At 41.7% G+C, this 25346-nt stretch overlaps 1 protein-coding gene across 8 annotated transcripts in view; it reads right to left on the bottom strand.

Annotated features, from left to right (window-relative positions):
• MPDZ (multiple PDZ domain crumbs cell polarity complex component) overlaps positions 1-25346 on the bottom strand; it is a 3829210-nt gene that overhangs the window by 3151674 nt on the left and 652190 nt on the right. For all 8 annotated transcript variants that reach the window (XM_044061234.1, XM_044061239.1, XM_044061240.1 and 5 more), the window contains exon 6: positions 4098-4311. In XM_044061234.1, coding sequence (XP_043917169.1) covers positions 4098-4311 — 214 coding nt within the window. The remainder of the gene's footprint in view (positions 1-4097; positions 4312-25346) is intronic.

Here is a 25346-nt window from a genome sequence, read left to right as displayed (position 1 = left end):
CCCTAAAAACCATTCAAAACTAGCAACAATTGTAAGTGAATACAGCAGAGGGTATTAAGAACAATGCAAAAATAGCAGTAGTTTTAAGTAAATGCAGCACAGGGTACATACAGATATTTGGATTCATAACAGATGAAATAACACAAATAACAAAGGTAAAGAGGAACAGTGATACCAAGAATGACAAAGAACCAGATTCCAAAATCTGTCCAACACTCTGTCATATCCTATGCAGATGATGTGACATTGCTTCGACCTGCCCTCCCTTCAAAAAGGCTCTTGAGGAAAGATCATCACCCAAGATGAAAATCTTTAACACATTACACCACAGCCAGGAATAAAAATATAAAATTCCATCTGAAACTAGAACACAAACGTAAATATTTTTAGGGATCCAAGTGAACAGTTTTAATTACAAATATTTAGTTAAGGACATTATTAAAGACCTCCTTTCCTTCACATTTCATTTCTCTAATTATTTTTTCATCCTTTCATGAGCAAAATAGTTATAATGTTAACAAATAATACAGCATTATCAGCTGTTAACAAGCTGCTTCCTGTAGCCCATGGGTTTGATAACTCTCTTGCCTACTGAGTGACTGACTAAGTTAGCTAACCACGTTGTGCTCTGATGAACTTGAGAAGCTGAACGAAGTTTCTCAATGGTCTTCTGGACCACACACATCTAGCAACTACCTACTGATACACAAACTGCTTTATTGTTGAAAGCATACTTACAAACTGGTTTTAGTACTAAAAGCTACATGTATCAAAAAAGAACATCCATCCATAACCCCTTTTTCCCATTTTGCACATGGGGTCAGGGTGTCACTTCAACAGTGACAATCATCTAGAGCCAAGGTTATGTCTTTAATTTCAATGGATGGACACTACAAGTTACATATATGTATTCCACATCTGAACGTCAGTATACTTTGGATCCAGTTCCAAGAGACTTGCTCTCAGTGTAAGTGGCCACTTACACTGAGAGCAGGCTAAGAGTAGGTGTTTTGGAATCTGGTCCATGGTGTAAGCCTGTTTATAGATAGGCCTTACATCAAAGTTAAGTCACTTACACTGACAGCATGTCTTTCTCATTCAGTGCAGATGTACACTAAGAGCAACTCCTTCACTGTCTACATATACCTCTTCAACTGTCTCCTTCCTTCCTCTCCCCCTTTTATCTCTCATCCTCACTCAACAACCGTAACTGTGAAACTGACTTGTAAATCAAATAGACTACCACTCTGTCTACTTTAATATGTTATGACTAAACTACTGTTAACTTAACATCAAGTGGCTAAATGATTTCACACATTCCCTTCCTAATCTATGTTTCTATTGTAGCTACATCCTTAGTGACAGTGTTCCTGATAATGACTGTATAACTTTGTATATAACCCTGGTGCGTTTACATTATTAATTGTTAACTTTGAACAAACTTTTTGTAATATTGTACTATACTTTGCGTATGTGTCAACTGTGGAACCTTTCTCCCCAGGCCTATGCTGAAAAAGGGAGACAGCTCGGTCACACTAACCCGGTCAACAAATGTCAAATAAACAAACTCTTTTGGAATCTGGCACTTTGTATTTGCCAAATGGCTTGAGTCATGGTTGTAAAGGGTCCTGGCACCAGTCTACCCACTTGGTTAACAAAATTAAAATAAACAAATAAAATGTAAGAGTCCATGATTGCCTGACATACTTAAGAACTGGATTATGTGGTTTGTCAAGCTACATACTACTTAGCTACTAAAATGTGAGGAGCATATTAGTAAAAATGCAGCCTGACATACATATGTGGGCTACAGCTGTAAACCATCTACACAGAGCACAAAAAGGCATCATGTCTGTCCAAATAAGTAAATTCTCTCTACTTTTACTACAGCTTTCACAGAAAACTGCAATTGTTTTATGACACCAGATCTCTCCTTTAGCTCAATTCACAATTAAAGTGACAAGTCTGGGCATTATAAAACAGTAGGCCTGATCTTTTTATCCTCCCTCATGGATTATCGCAGGACACATACTGAGAAAATCTGATTTAAGGGAAACATGCTAGATTTACCCCACTCCACAAAGGGGGAGCCACCACGGACCCTGGGAACGACTGTCCCATTAGCCTGATGAGCCTGGTCTGCAAGGCTATGGAGCGTATCATCATGGAACTTATAAACAATGACATTGGTAATCTCCAAACTCTGGACCCTACCCAGTTCGGGTTTGTAAAAGGCAGAGCATGTCTCCTAAACCTGATAGACTTCTTTGAAGCAGTCACCAAAGCTATAGATGAGGGTAAGGTGGTACACACAGCCTATCTAGATCTCGCCAAGGCTTTCGACACCATCCCCCACACTGGAATTATAGACAAACTCACTAAACTAGGTATAAATCCCTATGTCACAAGATGGGTTGCCAACTGGCTCACTGACCAAACACACACTGTGAAAGTAGCAGACTCTAAATCCAACGTCAAACCAGTGACAAGTGGAGTATCACAGGGTTCAGTCTTAGGTCCTCTCCTGTTTGGTATCTACTTCTCTGAAGTACAGGCTAACGTAGAAGGTCTTTGGCTAACAAAGTTTGCAGATGACTGCAAACTAGGAGCCATAATGAAATCTCCTAACGATGTGGACATCCTACAAAAGGGCCTCACTGAGACAGATGCCTGGTGTCAAAGCCATGGCCTCAAGCTCAATGAAAAAAAGTGCATTGTCATCCCTGTTGGTAAAAACTCTGTACCCATGAACTACCACATAGGCGGTAGTCTACTTAACACCGAAAGTGTGATAAGAGACCTTGGGACACAGGTGGACAGTAGTCTCTCCTTTGATAATCACATCACCACAGTAGTCAGGAAATCCTTCTACATGGCACACCTCATCACAAAAGGTTTCTCATCCAGGAAAAAAGAGGTCATTGTTCCCCTCTACTCATCACTCATTAGACCCATTATATAGTACAACGCTCCTTTTGGTATGTACCTCACAAGACATCTACAACAACTGGAAATGCCACAGAAATACCTCACAAAGAGGATTACCAGCCTCAAACAGATGCCCTTCGTAGACCGTCTCAAAAAACTCCAGCTTTACTCTGTCGCATATCGCCTTCTCAGAGGCGATCTCTGCCTAACATACAAAGCTATGTCAAACTCAGAGCTTTTGGCCATGCTCCACGTAAACAAATCCCAATCCCTCCGAGCTACACGCTCTAAGGACCTAAACCTTGTCACCACAATAAAAAGAACATGCTGGAGGGATAGAATCCTGTCTCAGAGACTTCCCATACTCTGGAACAAACTATCTATCTATATCAAACAAAGCTCATTAGCACTCTTCAAGAAAAATCTTGATGATTGGATGGGAGATAGGAAATTCACCCCGGGAATCACTTCTGTGGCTCTGCTTGACAGGGGCACAGGAAAATAATTTTCTTGAGTGGCAAAAGCCAGGGTACTACCTATGAACCCATTTGTGAACCTGCTAGAACATATATTTTTTTTAACTTTGACAGCAATCTCCTACAATTACTTGTCTCCTATGTGCTCCTTTTAGTAAATAAACTCAGGTCTCTCTTAAAATCTAGCTCTTATCTAGGGGATAAACATATTCAGCACAAAACCAACACATGACTGCACTAGTTCATTAATGTAGTGACAACTTCATGACAACAGCAACTGTTTTATTCAGGCCTTTAAAACACTGATTAAAGAAAATGATTTGACACAAATCTACATTCAAGATATATCAAGAGTCAAAACAAGCTGCACATTTTATTTTATTTTAAATGCTTTTTATAATGCAAGAAGGGGCAAAAGGCTTTCACCACTCCCAAAAGGAACAAAACCAACTTCTGTTACACAATAAGTTTGAAAAACATACATTTCAGTGATATGAAAACAAGAGTTCAAAATGTAAAACCCAATGTCCAATTATTAGGGTTTAGGGAAGTAAACAGTAAATTTATTTTGTGGCAGAGTAGAGGGTAATATCACAGCCTCAAAATAAGTTATGTAATTTTCATGGAGTCTATGCCCAAGAGTTCCAAGAGCTACTTAAAACAGATTTTGCACCCAAGTAATATTGAACTTACCGTGCCAGACTGAGCAGAGACTGTGCTTGCAGCAGAAGGTGTTCTGGAGATCCCTGGGCTGATAAGCTGTGGCAATGAACCCCGAGCAACCACTAGCTGGACTTTGTCTTTAGCCTTCTGCAAAATGCCAATGGCCTGCTGGTGAGTAATGCTTTGGTCCAGAGGCTGGCCATTGATGGCAAGAATTTGATCAACTTCCTTAAGCCTTCCATCTCTGTTTCAGAACAGAATAGAATCAGTCAGAGGTCAACGTACTGGCAAAGTGTACGTGCTTTATAATGCACAATGCGGACTACAGTTAAATGTAAGTGCTACTTGAAGGAACAAAAAATTACAGTTGTGTACACTTACCATAAATGTAGATGTTCAAGTGTATTCACTGTTGCAGTCATTACATTTGGGTAATCTGCTGGCAGGTTGCCCTCAGTTGGCCTGATTAACAAAGTCTTGGGTCCTGCATCGGTTGCTGTCCTTTCTTCCATGACGTCAGGTCGTCAGGGGTATAAAACATGCAGACGACACCATTACATTAGTTTTTCTTGCCCTAGATGTCAGGTGCCCCCCCCCCCCCCATATGGGAAGCAAAATACATATATATATATATATATATATATATATATATATACATACATATATATATATATATATATATATATATATACACACACACACACACACACACACACACACACACACACACACACATATATATAATTAGAAACACAAAAATATACCTCCAAACAAAAGCAAATACACAAAAAAGGCTTTTAAGCATAGTAAAAGAAAGAAGAGGTATAGTAAAAGAAAAACAGGGGGCTGGAGGGAGGGTAACCAGGACTGCAACAGTGAATACACTTGGAACATCTACATTTATGGTAAGTGTACACAACTGTACTATGTTCATCGTGTTTCACTGTTGCAGTCATTACATTTGGGTAGATTCCCAAAGCTAAGGTTGGGAGGATGGATTTATACAGCATTAGGACCAGCTATAAAGCCTTGCAAAAAAGCAGTGGCAAAGCCAGCTCTGAATTTAGAGAAAATTGGTAAGTGGTAATGCTTGGTGAAAGTATGAACTGAACTCCAGGTAGCAGCTTCTAGAATATGCCTGGTAGGAACACCTCTGAGAAAGGCTGCTGAAGTAGATGCAGCCCTGGTGGAATGAGATCTGATCCCCTGGGGGATAGGTTTTCCATGGTGCTTATAACAGAAATGAATACAATGGCTTATCCATTTAGAAACAGTTTGCTTTGAAATAGCCTTCCTCTCTGCCCCTGCAGCAAATGCTACCAGCAGTTGTTCAGATTTTCTTCGAGATTTAGTCCTGTCCAAGTAGAATCTAAGTTGTCTGCGTACACCCAATGAATGCAGAATCTGCTCTCCCTTGTTCTGTGGCTTGGGAAAGAAAGTTGGCAAATGAATGGACTGATTAAGAACTACACTGGATACCACCTTGGGCATGAATGATGGATTGGTCCTGAGTGACACCCTGTCCGCATGAAAGATAATGAAAGGCTCCACTGCCATAAGTGCCTGTAATTCAGATATCCTTCTAGCTGAAGTGATTGCTAAAAGGAAGGCTGTTTTCCAGGAAAGAAATTTTAAGTCTGCAGTTGCAGCTGGCTCGAAAGGAGGTAGAGTGAGCTTCTCCAGTACAAAGTTAAGGTCCCAGGCAGGGGTTGGAGCTCTCCTGGGTGGTCTCAAGATTTTGGTACCTCTAAGATACTGCGTTAGAAGAGGATGAGAGAAGGGGGGTCTGTGCTGTAATGAGCTGAAATGACTGAGGCATGTATTTTTATGGAATAAAAAGATAGGCCCTTGTGAAGCATCTCAGTTAAGTATTGCAAAATCTGAGGTAAATTGGGCACTGCTGTGCTCATCCCTTGACATTTCTTCCAGGCACAGAATCTTTTCCATTTGTCAGCATAAGATTTTCTAGTACTAGGTTTTCTTGCCTATAAAATTACATCCATCACAGGTTTGCTGAGGGATGCTAAGGGGGAATTTAAGTGATTAGCCAAGCTGCAAGATTCAATGTTTGGAGCTGAGGGTGCAGAATTTGGTTCTCCTGCTGAGACAGTAAAGAAGGTGTCTGAGGCAGGTGCCATGGAGAAATGTGTGACACACTGCGCAGGAGTGGGTACCAGTGTTGGCGAAGCCAGTCTGGAGCAATCAAAATCATTTTTGGTTTGTCCTGTTTGACTTTTAGTAGAACTTTGGAGAGCAAAGGTAGAGGGGGAAAGGCATAGACTTTTTCCAGCTGAAGGACAGAGCATCCACTTTCCAGGCTTTTTTGTGATGAGTTCTTGTGCAAAATTTGTCCAAATGGTAGTTTTGGGGTGAGGCAAAAAGATCTACGTCTGGGCTCCCTCATTTGCATGTCAACATGTTGAAAATCCATGGTTCCAGTTTCCATTCGTGAGGGTCCATGAGATTTGTGCTTAGTTTGTCTGCCAGAACATTCTGCTTTCCTGGCAGGAATTGAGCTTGTAGTTGTACCTGGAAGCTCAAGGCCGTGTTCCACAATGTCATGGCTAGTCTGCAGAGGGGGTAGGAATGTGTAGCCCCCTGCTTGTTTATGTACCACATAACTGTGGTGTTGTCTGTCTTTATCAGTAATTGTCCTGGATGAAGGTAGTCCTTGAAGGCTGTCAGTGCATTCTGTACAGCTAGCATTTCTTTTTGATTGATATGAAGGTGCATTTGATTTGGGCTCCATTTGCCCTGAATGCACTTCCCTGCCAGATGAGCTCCCCATGCATAGTCTGATGTGCCTGTAGTTAGAGTTTGGGCGGCAGGGGGTGGTGTGAATGGCAGTCCCTTGTTTTGGTGGCCGGCCTCTGCCCACCATAGGAACTCTAGGCACAGGCAAGGTATGACGGGAATCATTGTTTCCAGGCTGTGACAATGTTGACTCCATAAACTTTTTAAGTACCACTGAAGTTTCCTCATATGCAGTCTTGCATATGGAATTAGAAGAATTGCAGGGGGCCATGAACCCCAAGGCTTGCAGTATTTGCCTTGCAGATAGCAGGGTTTTTGTGGCCACCTGTTTGAAGTAAGTCACCAAATGAATTTGCTTTTCTGGCGTAAGGAAAGCCATCTGGGCAGTTGTATTCAAGCTTGCACCCAGGAATGTAATATTTTGAGAGGGTACCAGTTGAGATTTCTTTTCATTTATTGTGTATGCTAGACAGGTTAGAACTCTTTTTACAAAAGCCAGATGTTTTAGAAGAATGGCCTGGTTTTCTGCCTGAATTATTCAATCGTCCAGGTATGGATATATTTGAATATTTCTTTGCCTGCAAAATGCAATTACTGGAGCCAGACACTTTGTGAATACCCTGGGCGTAGTAGACAAGTCAAAGGGCAGTGCAGAAAACTGATAATGCATGCAGCCTGCTTTGAAGCGTAGGAATCTTCTGCAAGAATTCCTGATTGGGATATGCAGGTAAGCCTCTTTTAAGCCGAGAGTTGCCAACCAGGCATCCTTGCCTAGCATAGGAAGTAACTGGTGAAGAGTCAGCATCTTGAATTTTGGGAATGTCCCGAAAAGTGTTTAGAGCAAACAGGTCCAGAATTGGACGCCATGATTTGTCTTTTCTGGGTACCAGGAAAAGTCTGGAATAGAAACTTTGTCCCTTTTCCTCTTCTTTTACTAGTTGAATAGCTCCCATGTTTAGGAGAGAAAGTACTTGTTTCTGAGCTTCTGCCCACTGATTTGGGGGCAGGTCTGGCCACCCGTTTGGAGTTGGCAGCGTGTGGAAATGCAATCTGTATCCCTGGGACACTATATTTAAAAAACATTTGTCCTGGGTTATAAGTTGCCAGTTTCTTGAATGGAGAGCCAGTTTTCCCCCCAAAGGGGCGGCTAAGAGGTAAATGCTTGGTAATTTCAAAGGGAAGTTATTGAGACTGTTTACCACAGGGTGGTGTCTTGTTGTTTCCAGATTTGGAACTGGAAGTACCCCATTGCTTAGTTCTGAAAGTCCCTTGGGACTGAAACCTGGTGCTTTTGGAATGTCTGGGGTTGACCGTAGTGGCTCCGGAAGGAGCTGGAAAGGACCAGTTCTTAGTAGGCCAATGTCTACTAAATCTAGGAGGTTGCACTTGTAAGAAGTCTTTTACAGTTTGCATAGATTTAGCTTTATCTTCCATCTTTTTTAGAACTTCTTCAGCCTTATTGCCAAACAGGCGGTCCTGCTGTAAAGGAGCATCCAAAAGTTTTGCTTTAACTTGATCAGGCAGAGATTGCTCCTTAAGCCAAGCATGCCTTCTAAGCACAGACCCAGTAACAGCAGCCCTATAAGAGGCCTCTAAAGAATCAAAACCACATTGCAAAGTATGTTTGCCAACTTGTTCAGCTGAATGCAATAAATCCTGCAAATCTTTATTCTCCACACAGTCAGAAATCAACATAATTTTCTGTTTAAGCAGCCCATGATATGCTTTTGACATTTTAGCATATGAAATTGACAGTTTAAAGCCCTGATTGCTAAGGTTGCAGAAGTATAAACCTTTTTACCCCATCTATACAGCGCCCTGGAGTCTCTATCAGAAGAGGTAGGATTTTTAGCAGTAGAAGCCTTGGGCCCCTGAGAAATGGTTTCAGGGTCCGTAACAGGATTTTTAAAAAGGAATTTGTTGGACTCAGGAACCCTGTAGTGCTTGTCTGGTTTGCTAGGGGCTGGAGGCAAGGAATTAGGGGCCATACTGGAGTCCGAAAACACATCAACAATATCTAGTATAGGAGGTATAGCCAAAGGCCTATGCTGAGGAAGAAGAAGGAAATCCCTAAGCCTCTTTTTGGATTTAGAGAAATCCTGACTTTCCCAGTGGAACTGCTCCCTTAAGGTATGTAAAGTTTCCCCAAAAGAGAAATCCTCAGGTGGAGAAGCAGAGGGAATGGAATCCTCTGCATCAGAGTCCTCATAAGTAGGTATGGACAAATCCAGATCATTAGAAGAGTCAGAAGAAACAGAGTCCTGTTCAGAAGATTCATAGTCAAATTCAATCCTGGGCCTCTTGGAGGGGAGGGGGTTGACTAGCCCTGAGTATAGTAATTAAATCTTCAGCCATCTTGATCATTTGTTTTTTAGGCATAGGGGCCTGAACATGTGACCTGGTGTCGGTTTTTTAGACATAGATCAAAATTTAGACCTTAGCACTGAAGTTGGAGTCGGTTTAATATGCAAGTCTGTAGGCCTGAATACACCCTCAGAAGCAGGTGCCTGCTCAGTGGTTCCGGAGCCATCTAAGGTAGAGACATCCATGGGATCCATATGTGAAGCATCTTGCAGCATACCGGACTCCGAATGGGTCTCAGTAGAGGCCTGCGAATCAGAAGTAGCGGGTATCAGGGTCTGCGAAAGCACCTCACTGAGTACCGGCAAACTAGTGACTGGCTTAGGAGAAGCGTCGGCGGTTTTGGACCTCAATGACCTGTCTCTTTTTCTTTGCGTTTTTTCGGATGGCTAACCGACGTAATTTCTGGATAATTAAACCGAGAACCAAAATATTTAGAAGCAAAAATGTACTGACGACGGATAGTGCGCTGATTTAAAAAAGCACAAAACTGACAGCAAAGTACATCGTGGTCAGGGCCTAGGCAAGGAATACAGTACAAATGAAAATCCTTATGGGGTATTTGCTTCCCACAAGTAATACAATTATTAACTCTTACTGACATCGGTAAGGAGCAAGAAAAAGTTTCCCCAATGGGGTACTTGGCTTTTAGTTGAAGACTTTGGTTCTGAAACTCGAAAACGAAAATTTCAGGAGTCGGCCGACCAGTACTTGCAAACTGCTTCTGCTTCGGGCACCGCACGGCAAGAAAGATTAATGTAATGGCGTCGGCTGCATGTTTTATACCCCTGACGACCTGACATCATGGAAGAAGGGACAACAACCGACACAGGACCCAAGACTTTGTTAATTAGGCTGACTGAGGGCAACCTGCCAGCAGATTACCCAAATGGAATGACTGCAACAGTGAAACACGATGAACATCATCTAAAACTGACAAGTGCATAATGCAGTATACATCTAGTAAATAGGAACTGAAGTGATGGGGAGAAGAAAAAATACTGTCAGCATCAGAAAAACAATGATATTGTGCAGCAGATTTGTGCTACTTCCAAAAATAAAACTAGAAACATATGAAAAAACAGAAAGCAAAATATACATACATTTTTAACTCTCACAATTTGTCATACTATACTAAGAATGAGAAAAAAGCCCTTTGCTGATACGAAAACCCAACGAAGATCAACAAAACCCAAAACTGAAGGTACCAAGTTAAATCAAGTCATATATCCAATACAACAACAGATCTAGTAGTCCAGTATAATAAAATCACACAAATGAAATTTAATGGTAAGCGCTTTCACAATACAACTAGGAATTGCTTCATCAGACAACTGAATAAAAATACTGGTCAGGTTTTAAAAGAAGTCCTAGTACAAATACACCAATCAAAGAAGCATTATTCACAAAAGGACCCTCCCTCCGTTTAACAAGTCAATTAAACCGTGCTCATAAAACATGCCCAACCAAATAATAAAATATATATATATATATATATATATATATATGTGTGTATATATATATATATATATATATAAGCATATTTCATTTGTTAGAAACATAAGGTATACATTATGTAAAAATATACTGCAATATAAACATGTTAGAGACAATACATTCAAAGGTGGTTACATTACCTAAGGGGCCGGGTTTTGAGTATGGGTTTCAAGGGGACGGAATCATTAAGACCCAGTCCCCTGTGGGCTCCCAATCTCAAGATCCATTCTATCTCGGCACATTCCGTCCTAGTAACAAAGTCCCCTTGTCTAACTTTTGTATGTGTAAAACTTGGAAAACAAAAGTGTGCCTATCCCCCATGGCCATAGTTTGTTTGGCCAAGGCACTATAATCCAATCTTTTTCTGGTACAGTATACACTCACTTTTTCTCCATTGTCTAATACACGTTGACCTGACTGGGTTTGATTTTGGGGGGGGGGGGGTGTTGACCTTTGATAATTTAATTAGAACATCTTTGCTGGTTGAGGTTGCCAATATTTCCATCAGTTTGGATGCAGAGAATCCTTTTGACAGTCTCTTATACTTTCTTGTTATCTATGACGAGGGTGACTGCATTCTCAAAAGGATACTAACAATTACATAGTAAATGTACTATCACTGAAATACCTGTATAAAAACAGATTCAACATTCTTCCTAGTAAGAACTTTAACTAGAGTAACCATGAAGGGTTGCCCTCTCCCTCTTTATCTCTGTCTCCTCTTTGATTTGCTTTATACACTGAACCACTGGTGGCCAGAAACTCCACCACTAAGGAGTACTCTGTTCTACATCAATAGACACAACTCTCCCCTTTTGTGGATATCGCTTGAAAAAAGGCCTGCAAATGCTGTTTTTGGAGTTGGACAGCTTTAGTGCTCTTGCGGGTTAAAAATTAATAGTATAGTAATAGCAGAAAGTAATTATTCCCAGTCCATTCAGCTCACACAAGAATATCCTCTTCTGATAAAATATAATCTGTTTATCTATCTAGGTGAAAAATTTGGTGGCTCTCTACAAAAATGGTCCAAGCCACCTATGATAACATTTTAGTTACAAATTCTTCCATAAATGGAAAGGCTTATGTTTTGATCGCCCTCAAAAAATACAAGGAATTGCTTGTTTTGTATTACCTTGTACTGTCATGTGCTTCAAAGGAAATACAATATCATCCACAAAAGTTTTCTGTAGCTTCTCTGGAGTGGGGAGAAGCTCGGGATGGGTTGGGATTTTCTTATATTACCTTCCTCTATAGGGGAATTAGCCCCTTCTCATTTCAAAATCTACAGTAATACTGCTAAACTAAAATTACTTTATGGTCTATTACAAAGGCAGTCTATATCTACTTGCAGCTAACTGTGAAAAGGTCAGATGTGAGCTGGATGTACTTTACAGGAAATTGGATGCAGGGAAGTTAAAAGATTACTATGTGCAATTGTAATGGAAATTCTGAAAGTGGTTCATGAGGAATTAATCGAGACGAGGTCATCCATCTGGTTCAGAGATTTATTATTAATCTCGATAGAAGCTGGGGCCCATGTTGCTACAGAATTATCCAAGTTTCCCTCCCTTAAATACTGTGAGTAGTTATTGCTGGGGGATCATGTGATGATACGGAATGGCTTTCAAAAAATGTTGGAGGCAAATTAGGAAGATGAATTATTACTTAAGAAACTGAGATCTTGCCTCAAAAAGACCGGCACCTCTGGATACAGTGGTGATTCAATATATGGAAGCATTTGGACACAGGTAGTGGGCACATCAGATATTTACAGGATACTGATATGGCCTAAATTGCAGCTTGTTAATAAATTTAGCCTTAAGAAGGTGGCACAGCTTAATATCCAGATACCCTCTGAGGTATGAATAAAGTTCTCCTTATTCCCCAGTATGCCATAAAAAATAGATATTTCTATTTATTTTGGTGGTAGTGTCTGTTTAAATATTTTTATACAATTTCTAGAATCTCACAAATTTTCCCAGTGGTTTCTTTGGCCTGTTGGAGGTGTGATACCTGGGTACTGGATGCATATTATTTCAAACTGCTCCACTCTACTCCAACTTAAAAAGGATTTACAGGAATATTGTACTCTAATGTGGCCAGGATCCATTTCTCTGACACCAGCCTTATTTTTAATTGGCTGCAATCTCCCAGGGTCAATAATGCAACATAGAACTCTAGTGAATATACAGTACTGTCAGTGGTAAGAATGCTACTACTAGGGCATGGAAAAAATGATCCCCTTGAAATGAGAAATTATTAAATTATAATAAGGATATATATATATATATATATATATATATATATATTAAGGTGAGATCAGCATACAAGATCTAAAAGCTAAAAAGAAGCTAATACAAAAATGATTACCATGGAGGGAATTTATATAGTAGTTAAAGTAATATTACATCACTGAGCGCCTCAAAACTGTGGTTGAATATCAAACTAGTTATGATATATTACCTTTTTCTTACTGCCTTAATACCTTGGAATGCAAAATGGACATGTACAAATCTCTTTGCTGACTGTTATTTTGTTTGCTTGATGTTTGTAATTTACTACAAATAAAAAGATCAAAATATGAAAAAAGGGTTTGTCTTCCAAACCGTGGGTTGAAAACTGAGAAAGCACAAAGTTTCAAATGTTCAGTATAGTCATCTCTTACAAATTGAGGGTTTCTGCATATACTTGCTATTGACCAGAAAATCTAGAATTAGGCATACAAGCACAATTTCTCATGTTGTAAAACAGTGTTTTGCATGGTGTTGTTATGTAAGTACCAAATATTTTTTTTTTTGCAGGTGACTGCAGTAGGCCTCTATTCAACAACTTTCTAGGATGGTCATTTTGTCTTGCTTGGAGCAGCAGTACTAGGGCTGACCAGCAGAATTTGCCACTAACAGCATTATTTTATTTTGTTTACTGGTAAAGTTCAACTGGGCTGAGAGAGACTCCCCTTTCTGTGGTGACCTAGGGAGACAATCTGCAAAAGATTTTGTCAAACAAGACATCGTACAATGTTACTACAGTAACTCACAAACTGCACAGAGAAAACTGTTACAACAGACCATTTTATTGGTAAACATATGTTATTATGCAGACAACTAAATAAGACATATACATCGTTTACAATAAATACAAAAATAAATGCAAGAAACTAAAAGGGCATTCAAGTGTAGTATTTTCACTAGGCACCTGATACAATGGATACCATACAGAGCACTGATGAGTATGGAGAAGAATTACATTATGGGTAACTATCATTAGTATGGAGAAGAATTACATTATGGGTAACTATCATTAGTAGCAGTAAGTTTAACAGATGCTGATGACTGGAAGGAGGGGATGAGCAGGCAGAGTCAATAATCTAGCAGATGGGCTTCAAAGAGCTTAGTACATGCTAGCTATCAAATGGAGGAGACTAATTAATTCCACAGTTTGGACATAAATGTGGCACACATTACATCCCCACAGATACTGCAAGATTTTTGTGAGGAGGCAAGTATTTATCTTCAGAAAGCTGAGTTCTAGTAGAATTTTACCTTTTTATTATTGAAGTAACTGCTGACCACTTTTCAGGGTAAAAGAGGCTGTTGTGTGCAACGTTTTACAGTGAGATCAAGTATTTTGGAAATTCAAGCCAATTTAAGGTCTTAGGGCACTGCAGTGATGAGTTTATTGGGCAGATTGACAATGACCTTAGCTATTCCGTTATAGCATTGCTCTAACATGATTAGTTGAACAGTTTGGATGCTTGTAAGGACAGGAGTGGCATACGTAGGTTTGGTAAGCGGTAGATCACTACTCTGGTTTTTCGGCCTTGTGCTGTCAGACAGTATGCTGTTCTATATAGCAGACCTAGTTTGTGGTGGCTTTGTTTAATTATGATCAGTCCCCACAAACAAGGTTGCTTTACAGACACACATCAATGCAAAACATCATATTCAGTCTGCTTTAAACATAGAAAATGCACAGTATGATAATGGGAGTGTGGAGTCAAGAGGGGACAGTATGCTTGATGTGCTATCACCAGCTAGCTGTGCCAGCATATATGGAATATAGAGCCACTGCTGATGTCAAGCTTTATGTCTGTTATAGCTCCATAAAGTTTTGTCTCCTTTGCCAGGTAAATCCAAATGAAATGGCCCACTTTCAAACTGCCACTGTCTCCCTAAAAAATAAGTTATGTACTCACCATAACATTCCATGTTTGTAGTCCATCTCATCCTTCATTCTTACACTTGGGTCCAGAGCCACTCGGCAATTCTCTAGCTCAATGTTTTCTAGTTGGTTCGTGGCAAGGAGGTATCCCCATCATGCACTGCTGACATATCCCAGATCTTGTTTGCTGCTAGTAGTAGAAACTATAGAGGAAAGAACAAACCATGGAGAAAGGTCTCAAACGTAGAGCGAGAGTAATTGTTTAAATTCCCCCAGGTTCTCGAAGGTGGGGGCAGGAGGGTGGGATTGTAAGAATGAAGGACGAGATGGACTACAAATATGAAACGTTATGGTGAGTATATAACTTCTTTATGTAATGTAGTCCTATCTCACCCTCATTCTTACACTTGGAACAGCGTCCCTAGCACCTTTATCTTGGGTGGCTAATGGGAAAATACTTCTGAGTACTGTGAAACCAAAGGAAGATCTGTTCCTGGAAGCCACGTCCAACTTGTAATGAGTTATGAATGTATGAGGGGTATCCCATGTCGCTGCTGCACAAATGTTATCCATAGAAATTTTGGCTTGGAAGGCCACTGATGTAGAAACAGATCTGGTTGAGTGGGCTTTCACCTTAAAAGGGAGATCTGTGTCACTGGACGTATAAAGGAATGAAATGCAGCTTGAAATTCAGTGTGACAAAGTAGGTTTTGAGACTGGTAAACCCTGTCTTGAATCTGAAAAGGAAATAAACAATTGGTCTGACCTTCTGAAAGTCTTGGTTCTATGAAGATAGAATCGTAGTTGTTTATGAACGGTCAAGCTGGTGAAATTTGTATTCTGCCTTATTGGAAAAATCTGGGAAAAAGACAGGTAGTTCAATGGATTGATTAATATTAGCCTGTGAAGAGACCTTAGGAACAAATGAAGAGCTGGTCCGTAGGGAAACCCTGTCTCTGTGGAATACCAAATAAGGTGGTCTAATAGAGAGGGTTTGAAGTTCTGAAACCCTCCTTGCAGATGTGATGGCCACTAAAAATATGGTTTTCCATGAAAGGAATTTGAGATTGCAGGTTGCTGACGGTTCAAAGTAAATAAGGACAAAATTCAAATCCCAGGGTGTCACAGGGTCCATGACGGGGGGTCTCAATAATGTGGCACTTTTATGGAAGACTCTGCACAATCTATGCACCATAAGGCTAGGTTTGTTAGCAAAATGGAAGGAAGAAATAGCTGTCAGTTGAACTTTAATAGTGGCAGTGGCTGACCCTTGATGAAACAGTTGTGTAAGGAACTCCAAAATTGCAGAGATGGGGGCTGTATAAGGATCGAGATTTCTATCACAAGCCCAAAAAGAAAACCTTTTCCACGTACTGGCGTAAATCTTTCTAGTTGAAGGTTTGTGAGAAGATGTCAGAATATGTACATCAGGAGAAAAGTCGTGAAGCCTGACTAGGGATGGAACTGGAGCAGCCATGCTGTCAGATGCGGGTGTGGAGAGAGGGAAGGAACACCCCTGACATATGTGTCAGTAAATCTGGCACTGGGTCCAGAATCCAAGGTGAAGCCTGAGGAAAGGGAACCAAATCTGACGAGGCCAGTAAGATGCGATGAGGATCATCTTGCTTCCCAAGGATTTTGCTTTCTGAATGATGTTTAATATCAGAGGAAAAGGTGGGAAAGCATAAAGAAGTCCCGAGGGCCAATCGTGAATGAGTGCATCTCTCGGTGTCCCCACCTTCGGGGAGATCAGGGTGAAGTAGCTGCTGCATTTGGCATTCAGGAGGGTGGCGAAGAGATCCCAGCAAGGCTGACCCCATCTCCAAAAAATATGTTCCGCAATATGTGGATTCAGAGACCACTCGTGAGGCATAAGAATCGCCCTGCTGAGCCTGTCGGCTATCACACTGGTTTTCCCCGGAATGTGCATTGCGACCAGAAAGCGTTGGGAAGACACTACCCACTCCCAAACTCAAAAGGCCTCTCTGCATAGGGGTTAAGATTTGGTCCCTCCTTGTTTATGTACCATACCACTGACATGTTTCCAAGTGAATCGCAATGGTCCCTAGAGGGAGAAAGCTGTGAAGTGCTTGCAACGTCAGAAGCACTGCTCTCATCTCCAGGACACTGATATGCAAATGATACTTGTGTTCTTGCCATGTGCCTTGGACTGTTCTCCCTAGATAATGCCCCCCCCCCATCTGGGAGGCATCCGTGGTCATGGTGGCAAGTGGGGGAGACTGAACAAAAGGTCTGCCTGTAGTCAGATGGCTGGACTGGGTCCACCAGTGAAGATCCTGTTTGCACGATTCTGCTATCAAGTTGGGGTGAGAAAGAGGTAGTTGCTGCAGAGACCACCGGGCAAAAAGTAACCACTGCAGAACCCTCATGTGCAGCCTGGCTAATGGGACTAATGTTATCGTGGAGGCCATCGTACCTAACAATTTGAGTACCGTCTTCACTTTTGATTTTTGCTGTGGAAGTAGACTCCAAACTTGTTGCCTGAGATTCTGGACTCTCTCTCTATGGGGATGTAAGCCCTCATTGTGATGGTGTTTATTTCTGTGCCAATGAAATTCACATGCTGAGAGGGCGACAATGCAGATTTTTGCCAGTTTATTGTAATTTCTAGTTGCAAGCAAGTCATAATGGTGGTGTCCCTGGCTTGTAATAGTAGATGCCTGGTGGTGGCAGTCAGGAGCTAGTCGTCCAGGTACGGAACACTTGGAATCCAGGATGTCTCAAGTGAGCCGTTACCACTGCCATGTATTTAGTCAACACCCTGGGGGCTGTGGTGAGAGCAAAGGGCAGGGCGCAAAATTGGTAATGACTGCCCCCAGCTGGAAGCGTAAGTGACTCCTTGATGCTCTGTCCATTTTTATGTGGCAGTATGCATCTTGGAGATCTATGGAGCACATCCAAATGTCTTTCCCTAACAGCGGGAGTATCGACTGTAAAGTGACCATTTGGAACTTGGACTTCTTTACTGATTCGTTCAACCTGCTGAGATCCAAGATGGGTCTCAAGTCCCCTGTTCGTTTGGGCACCAAAAAGAATCTGAAGTAAGTCCCTAATCCTACTTGGTCTGTAGGGATGGGTTGGATGACTCTCTTTTCGAGCAACTTTTGGATTTCTACAGTTGCTAAATCCCTGTGAGTGGGTGGAAAATCCGGGATTCTTCTGGTCTGAGCAGGTGGGAAAGAGAAGGGAATACAGTATCCTCTGGTAATTATCCTTTGTACCCACTTGTCTTGTGTGATGTTGCGCCAGGCTTTGGTACAAAGATACACAGCCCCCGACTGGCTCCAGTGACGCACAGTCGGACCTCCTTTCAGGAGCGCTAGTAGGGACGACCACGAAAGGAATCATGGTACCCCGATTCTGTGGGCCTCCCCTGCCTCTAGGGTGACGTCTACCGTTATTTCCTCCTCCTCCTCTGCCTCTGGAGAAAGAATCACCCTGTGCGTTCTGGAAAAACCTCTGAGACTTTTTAAACCACATCTTTCCGCCCCTCTGCCCTTTGGGATAGGGTCTAGAAGGAATGGAAAAATGAACTCCCACGGCAGACAGGATTTTCCCTTCCTGTTCGTACCTGGTGAGTGTGCCCTTTACCTTAGGTCCAAACAACGAGGATCCATCAAAGGGGGCGTTGGTAAAGCTACACTTAAAGGCCTCCGCAAAATTACACAAGCGCATCCAGGACTGCCTTCTAAGAGAAACTCCTGAACCCACTGCCCTACTCACTCCATCTACTGCATGAGATATCAGCCTTATGGAGGAGTTAACAACAGAATTTAAGGTAGACATCTGTGATTTAAGCTTATCAGACACCGTTTCAGATACATTACCTTGGAGAGAATCTCCCAGCTCTTTCAGGAGATCTCTCCAGTGCCTAGTGAAATGAGAGAGGTAGTTCAGCGATCTGAGTGTAAAGGCCGCTGAAGAAAAGACATGCTTCCTGTACCTGTCCATCATTCGAGACTCCTTGTTCGGTGGATGAAAGGTGGAGGAAGTTTCAGCTAGTTCCTTTTTAGTGGCTGCTGCCACCACCATGGCATCTACTGGCATGCCTTTGGTGAGAAAATCTTTGTCCTGAGGTGCTGACAGGAATTTATTGGGTCTTCTAGGAACTGGTTCCAGGAGATTCCCACACCTTTCGACTCACTAGATCAAAAAGTCCGTCAAAAAGTCCGTTGAAAGGTGGAGATACCCAAGAGGCGGAGGGTTGAGACCCAAAAGCCTTTAGGTACACTGACTCCTTATCAGAAGTGGAGGTGGTGGGCCAGCTGCCTCTCTGTTTCAGGATCTCAAGGATATCTGCAAAGGAGATATCAAAGGACGACTTGTGAGACCCTTCTCACTCCTCGAGGTCAGTGTCTGATGTAATGGACTCATCGGGGGAGTCAACATGCTTCCTCTTGCACGTTTTCTTCCAAAAGGTCTCCTCAGAAGGATATTCTGGGGAAATTTCAGAAGACTGGGGACCACTCATGGAGGGTTCCTGAGGCTGCGAGTCTCCGCTGTGTTGGATGAGAGAAGGTTTTTGAGACTGAGGTCGGCTCTTTAGGGGGAAGAGTGTCGGTGCCCCTAGTTGGAACTGAAGACTTGGACAGGACACTCCTCATCAGCTCGAAGACTGACCCAACTCTGCTCCAAAGACACCCCTTGTTCCGAAGGCGCAGAGGAAGTCCTCGGTACTGAGGATATGGGCTTCGAGACAGATGTGAGGTCCGAACTCACCCAAGCCTAAGCACAGAGAGGTAAACTTGGAACCGAATAAGTTCGGGTCCAAGCGTCCCCCTCTGGCCTGACCAGAGAGCTTAGGACCCTAGACCCCACAGAAGGAACCGAAGGAGTTGCAGCAGATATCGGAACCGAGAGGCCCACAGAGGTAGCTGGAACCGACCTTTCCACAGCAAGTGGCACTGACATCTCTGGCTCCGATGCACCAGAGTGGCTCGGTGGAGGAATGGTGATTAAGGTGGATGGGCTCAGTAGCCTCCGGAACCAACTGGGACAGAGCCAAAAGTAAATTTGCCAGTGCCGATGTCTTCAGGAGTCTGCGCACCACTCTCTCAATGTCCTCATCAGAAAGGCTCCTAGAGGACTTGGAGGATAATGCGGGGGACCTAGACGCTGAAAAATTGGCGATGATGTGAGTGTCGGAGAAATCGGATGAAGTTCCGCCGACCAGCTCCAAAACACAGATTCAGTTATCAGCTCCGTAACCGAAACTGATTGCTCCACATCAATAATATCTATCTGCACCGAAACCAATGGAGCTGAAGAGGAAGTAGTCGATTTGAAAATTTTCTCTGGCGGTTCCGAAGACACCGAATGAGTAGGAGACCATCTTTTTGCAGGTTTAAGCTTTGTCTTTCTTAGATGAGGGTGACTTGGAACTAGAGGAGGAAGAAGAAACTAATTCTTTCTCAAAGGAATGCTTTAAGAGACTTTTCAGGATAATTTGTTCTTTCTCTCTTGAAGGACTCGAGGACTAAAAGCATGGCAAAAGGAGTAAGATTCTTGAAGGTGAAAAGCACCTAAGCAATATACGCAAATAGTATGCCCATCTGTCAGGGACATTTTTTGAGCGCACTTTGAACATTTTTTAAACCCCAAATGTTTGTGGTCTTTCAATTCTTTAGACATATTTCCTACCAATATAGATACCAACACAGACAGAAAAAAGCCAAATCACAGTGACAAGCACCAAAATAAAACAGGAACTACCTCTAATTTAAATGGTTAGCTCTGAAGGAAAAAACAACAGATAGATAGACAGAGGACTATGTCCTCTAACTTAAACGGGCCTAGCCCTAGAGGAAGAAACACACGACAGAGGACTAGGTCCTCGAACTTAAACAGGCCTAGCCCTTGGTGAAAGATAGCTTTAGAAGAAGAAAACAATTAGGCAAAGCCCAAACAGCAAAAAGCCAACGGTGAGTGCAGGGATACAACAAACTGGCCTGCAGAAGAACGGTCAGGAAAAAACAGCAGAAACACAGCAAACAATGTCACACAAGGTCTTCAACAGACACCAGACTATAAACGAATACTAATACAGCTTAATAAAACTTTTTTAAACACTAAGTCGAATAATAATAAGAAAAAATTCCACTTAGCCACGGCCAAGAAGGAGCACTTCTGAACTCGAGTAGCAAATGAGATCTGGGATATGTCAGCAGTGCATGATGGGATACCTCCTTGCCATGAGCCAACCAGAAGACCATGAGCTAGAGAACTGCCGAGTCAGAGCTGAGGATCGGCTCCAAATTCAAGTGTAAGAACGAAGGCGAGATAGGACTACAGAATATTAAGTGATAAGCTCTGGCATTTCCTTGCTTGATACAACACATTACTGCAGCTCTGTATGCATTGACATGAAAAAACACTGGGATACAACAACTGAACAGTTTTCAAAGCCAGAAAGACTGCTCTAACTTCAACGCATGCTGTAAGAGTCCACTTCTCATGTACCGTGTCAAAACTCACCCAGATGTGAACTTTGGTACAGTCTTAAAAAAGTCTGCTATAAGAAACTGTACTACTGCTGGTTTGGAAAATTACATTCCCTTAACTACACTGAAAAATAATACCCACAGCATAAAATTCTCTGGCACTGAATGAAGGGTGAGAGTTAAGTGTTTTAAGGAGACCAATGATGACTGTTTTCTCATATGCAGATATGTATTATCAGAATCCATAAAGTGAACTCCAGAGAAGACAGGTGCCGTCTTGTCTTGAGATAATGTGCTTTGGAGGAATTTAGGATGGATGTAAAATCTGTTTTGTTTTTGCCGAGGATAACTTTTCACAATTTTGGGAACAACAGCAAAGTTTTTATGGCTATTGTCAAATGTTTACCACTTCTGTCCTTACACTTGTGTTACTTATTTGTTCAATCTGAACATTTTGGCTGTTGCTGGACATACTCTGCAGGCTTTTACTTTGGACAAGGAAGCTGTGTGTGGTATTCTAAAATAAGACTTGAGCACTATGGTAGCTGAATCTAACATTTCCTTTTCACTTGGTGTGCTTTTGATTCATGTTTAATGCTGACACTGTGTGAATCTAATTAATATTTTACATTTTAATTATTTCTAAACTTGGACAGTACATCTGTTTGTCCCTCTCAGATTTGTGCACTTATAATACATCACTTCCTACTAATTTTATACAAATATTCATTAATTATATTACTCTATTCTATTCAGTTTGCCACATGATCGTTAAAATGAAGGTGAACTTACTAATAACAAACAAGGTTACTTCCATAATTTACAGACTTCTTAGCAGGCTAATTTTAGTAAGGTGTTACCATACTACTGAAATCTAATGCAGCAAGACTAAATTACTATGTCTAGCACATTGGATAAACTTCTTCCATGGACCAGTAGGATCCTCAGGGCCAAGATTCTCAGTGGAAAATGATGACAGGGTTGACAAAACATATGAACTAGCAATTCAGACACCCTTCCTGAAGAGGGCACAGCACTCAGTAAAACTGTTTTCCATGTTAAGAAACTTAAGTCAGTAAGGTTAGCTGGTTCAAATGGAGCAAATGTTAGTTTCTCTAACACAAAATTAGCATCCCAAAAAGGGGTCACTGTGTTCCTTGAAAGCCTCTTATACAAAACCCCTTTCAAAAATATTTTGATATGAGAATGCACTGAAAGAGGAGGACTCATGGACAGACATACTGAAATGACCAAAAAATGAACCTTGATGGAGGGATAAGAAATGCCACAGAATAGTAACACACAAATATTGTAAAATCAAAGAACAACTAGCACTAAATAGGTATTGGCTATGTTGTTAGCCCCGACTTGAAAACCTTTTTCATTTGTTAATGTATAGTTTTCTAGTAGCAGGCTTTCTTGCCTCCATTATCACCTGATGCGTGTGCTCAGTAAACAGGCACCTAAAATGAATTAAGACCCTATCGTCCAGCCTGTCAATTGAAGCTGACTGGGGTAGAGGTGTGAGCAGATCCATTCTGAAAGGAAGCTTCTGGTAATTTTCCCTGGTCATTTCCAAAAAAAGGGAGAACCACTGTTGCCCAGGCCAGGAAGGAGACACCACAATAATCTTGAGAGATTCCTTCTGAATCTTTAGAAGTACTGTGGATATCAGTGGAAAGAGTGGACAAGCATACAGCAACATTCATGTCCAAGGAAAATGGAAAGAAAAGGCATCTGTCTTCCAGGCCTTCTTGCATGGAGTCCTGTAGCAGAATCCTGCCAGCTGATTGCTCAGAAAGGAGGCAAATATATCTAGTTGAAGAACTCTCCACAGAGGGCTCATATCTTCTGAAAGACCACTTTCCATTCATGAGGGTCTGTCCTTGTCCTGCTCAGCCTGTCTGCTACACAATTTTGCTTTGACAGAATATGTAGAGTGAAACTGTGCTGTAATGCTATATCCCATACTAACATGGTTAGTCAACAAAGGGGGTATATGACTTGGTTCCCCTTCCTTGTGGATGTACCACATGACTGTGGTATTGTCTGTAACAACTTGAAGAGGTGCCGGATTCCAAAGCTGATTCAAAGAGTCAACTGCCTTGATCAGGGCAAGCATCTCTTTTATATTTATGTGCTTTATCTGTCCTTGGTATCCCACACTCATTTCACTTTTATCTCTCCTGAAACTGCTCCTTAAACAAAGTCCAAGATGTCTGAGATGACTGTCTGCTTTGGAACAGGAAGAAAAGAAGGGGAAACCAGGATTTAGGGATAACTGCTCTCTCAACCATGTGATTTCTCATCTGACAAACTCCATATATGTAATTTATGAGATATGAAAAGATGAAGGATGTTGGTGCTAGTACCAAAAAGTCTTCAGATATCACTGCATCTTTTTCATGTGGAGCCTTGCCAAGGGGATCATTACAATCACCGATACAATGAAACCCAAAAACCTGAGGTATTCTCTAACAATGAACAAAGTCTAAGTAGAAAACCTTCGAAACAGATCTAAATATAGATCTATTTTTTCCTGTGGAAGTAAAGTTCTTTGAACTGAGCTGTCTAGCTGACACCCCAGAAAAAAAAAAATCCTATGAAAATGAGTCAAAAATTATTTTTGAATGTTCTCATGGACTCCCAGTTTGTGTAAGTCATCTCTCACTCAAGTTAGAGATTACAGACACTGAAAAAGTCTCTGCATAGATAGGCAAATCATCTAAATATGGAAAAATGTGGATACCCTGTAGCTTGAAATTAGTTATAACTGGAGCTAGAGTTTGTGAACACTCTTGGTAGAGTGAATGGTCCAAAGGGAAGGGAAGAGAACTGATAATGTCATTCAGACACAAAATCTTAAAGAAACGCCTGAAGTCTAGATGCATAGGGATGTGACAAGGATCTTTTAAAAAGTACAGTTTTGTACCTACCATAAATGTAGATGTCCGATAGGTATGCATCTGCAGTCATAACATACGGGTTGTCCTGCCTCAGGCAGCCCTTGATCGGCAGTTCCAAAGTCTGGGTCTGGCCTCGGCTGATGTCGCACCTTCCCCGACGTCATAGCTCCTGGGGTATAAAGGCATCAGCCGACGCCATTTTCCTCAGTGTTTCTTGCCCCAGATGCCAGGTGCCCTCTAGGAAGGCTAAATTTGGATAAATGTTGAATGTTTCAAACAGTAGCAAAAATTATATACAAACAAACAAACAAATACACCATAACAGATTCCCCCAGCTAGCTGAAAGAGGGGTAAGCACCCTAGGAATACCACAGAGGGGAAGGAGGGTGGGTAATCCTAACTGCAGATGCATACCTATCGGGCATCTACATTTGTGGTAGGTACAAAACTGTACTATGTCCTTCAAGGATGCATCTGCAGTCATAACATATGGGTAGAATACCATAGCCAAACTGGGGGAGGAGGTACTAAGATAAGGATGGTGTAGTTAAGATCCCTGTAAAACTGCAGTTGCAAAGCCTGCTCGGGATCTGGAGTATAAAGGTAGATTATAATGCTTGGCAAATGTATGCACGGAGCTCCAAGTAGCAGCTTCTAAAATGTCCTTGGTAGCCACCCCTCATAGGAAAGCTGTAGTGGTGGCTGTGGCCCTTGTGGAATGAGGCCTGATATGTTCAGGAGCTGTCTTTCCATGAAAAGAGTAGCAAAAGCGAATGCAATTTCCTATCCATTTTGAAATTGTCTGTTTGGAAATTGCCTTTCCTTGCACCCCAGTTGCATAGGCTACAAAAAGTTGGTCGGTTTTTCTGCTGGTTTTAGTTCTGTCCAGATAGTAGCGTAGTTGTCTGTGTATATCCAAGGTGTGCAAGAGTTTCTCTCCTTTGTTCTGTGGGTTAGGGAAGAACGTAGGCAAATGAATGGCTTGGTTCAAGGATACCCTGGATACAACTTTTGGCATGAAAGTTGGATTGGTTCTCAGAGACACTCTATCCTGGTGAAAAATAAGGAAAGGCTGCACTGCCATTAATGCCTGTAGCTCGGATACTCTTCTTGCTGAAGTGATTGCCAGAAGGAAAGCA

The sequence above is a fragment of the Protopterus annectens genome, chromosome 2.part0 (genome assembly GCF_019279795.1).
Source record: "Protopterus annectens isolate FY-2018-M chromosome 2.part0, PAN1.0, whole genome shotgun sequence".
NCBI lineage: Eukaryota > Metazoa > Chordata > Ceratodontiformes > Protopteridae > Protopterus > Protopterus annectens.
The sequence above is the reverse complement of the archived record's forward strand: the minus strand, read 5'-3'. Positions and strand labels throughout refer to the sequence as shown.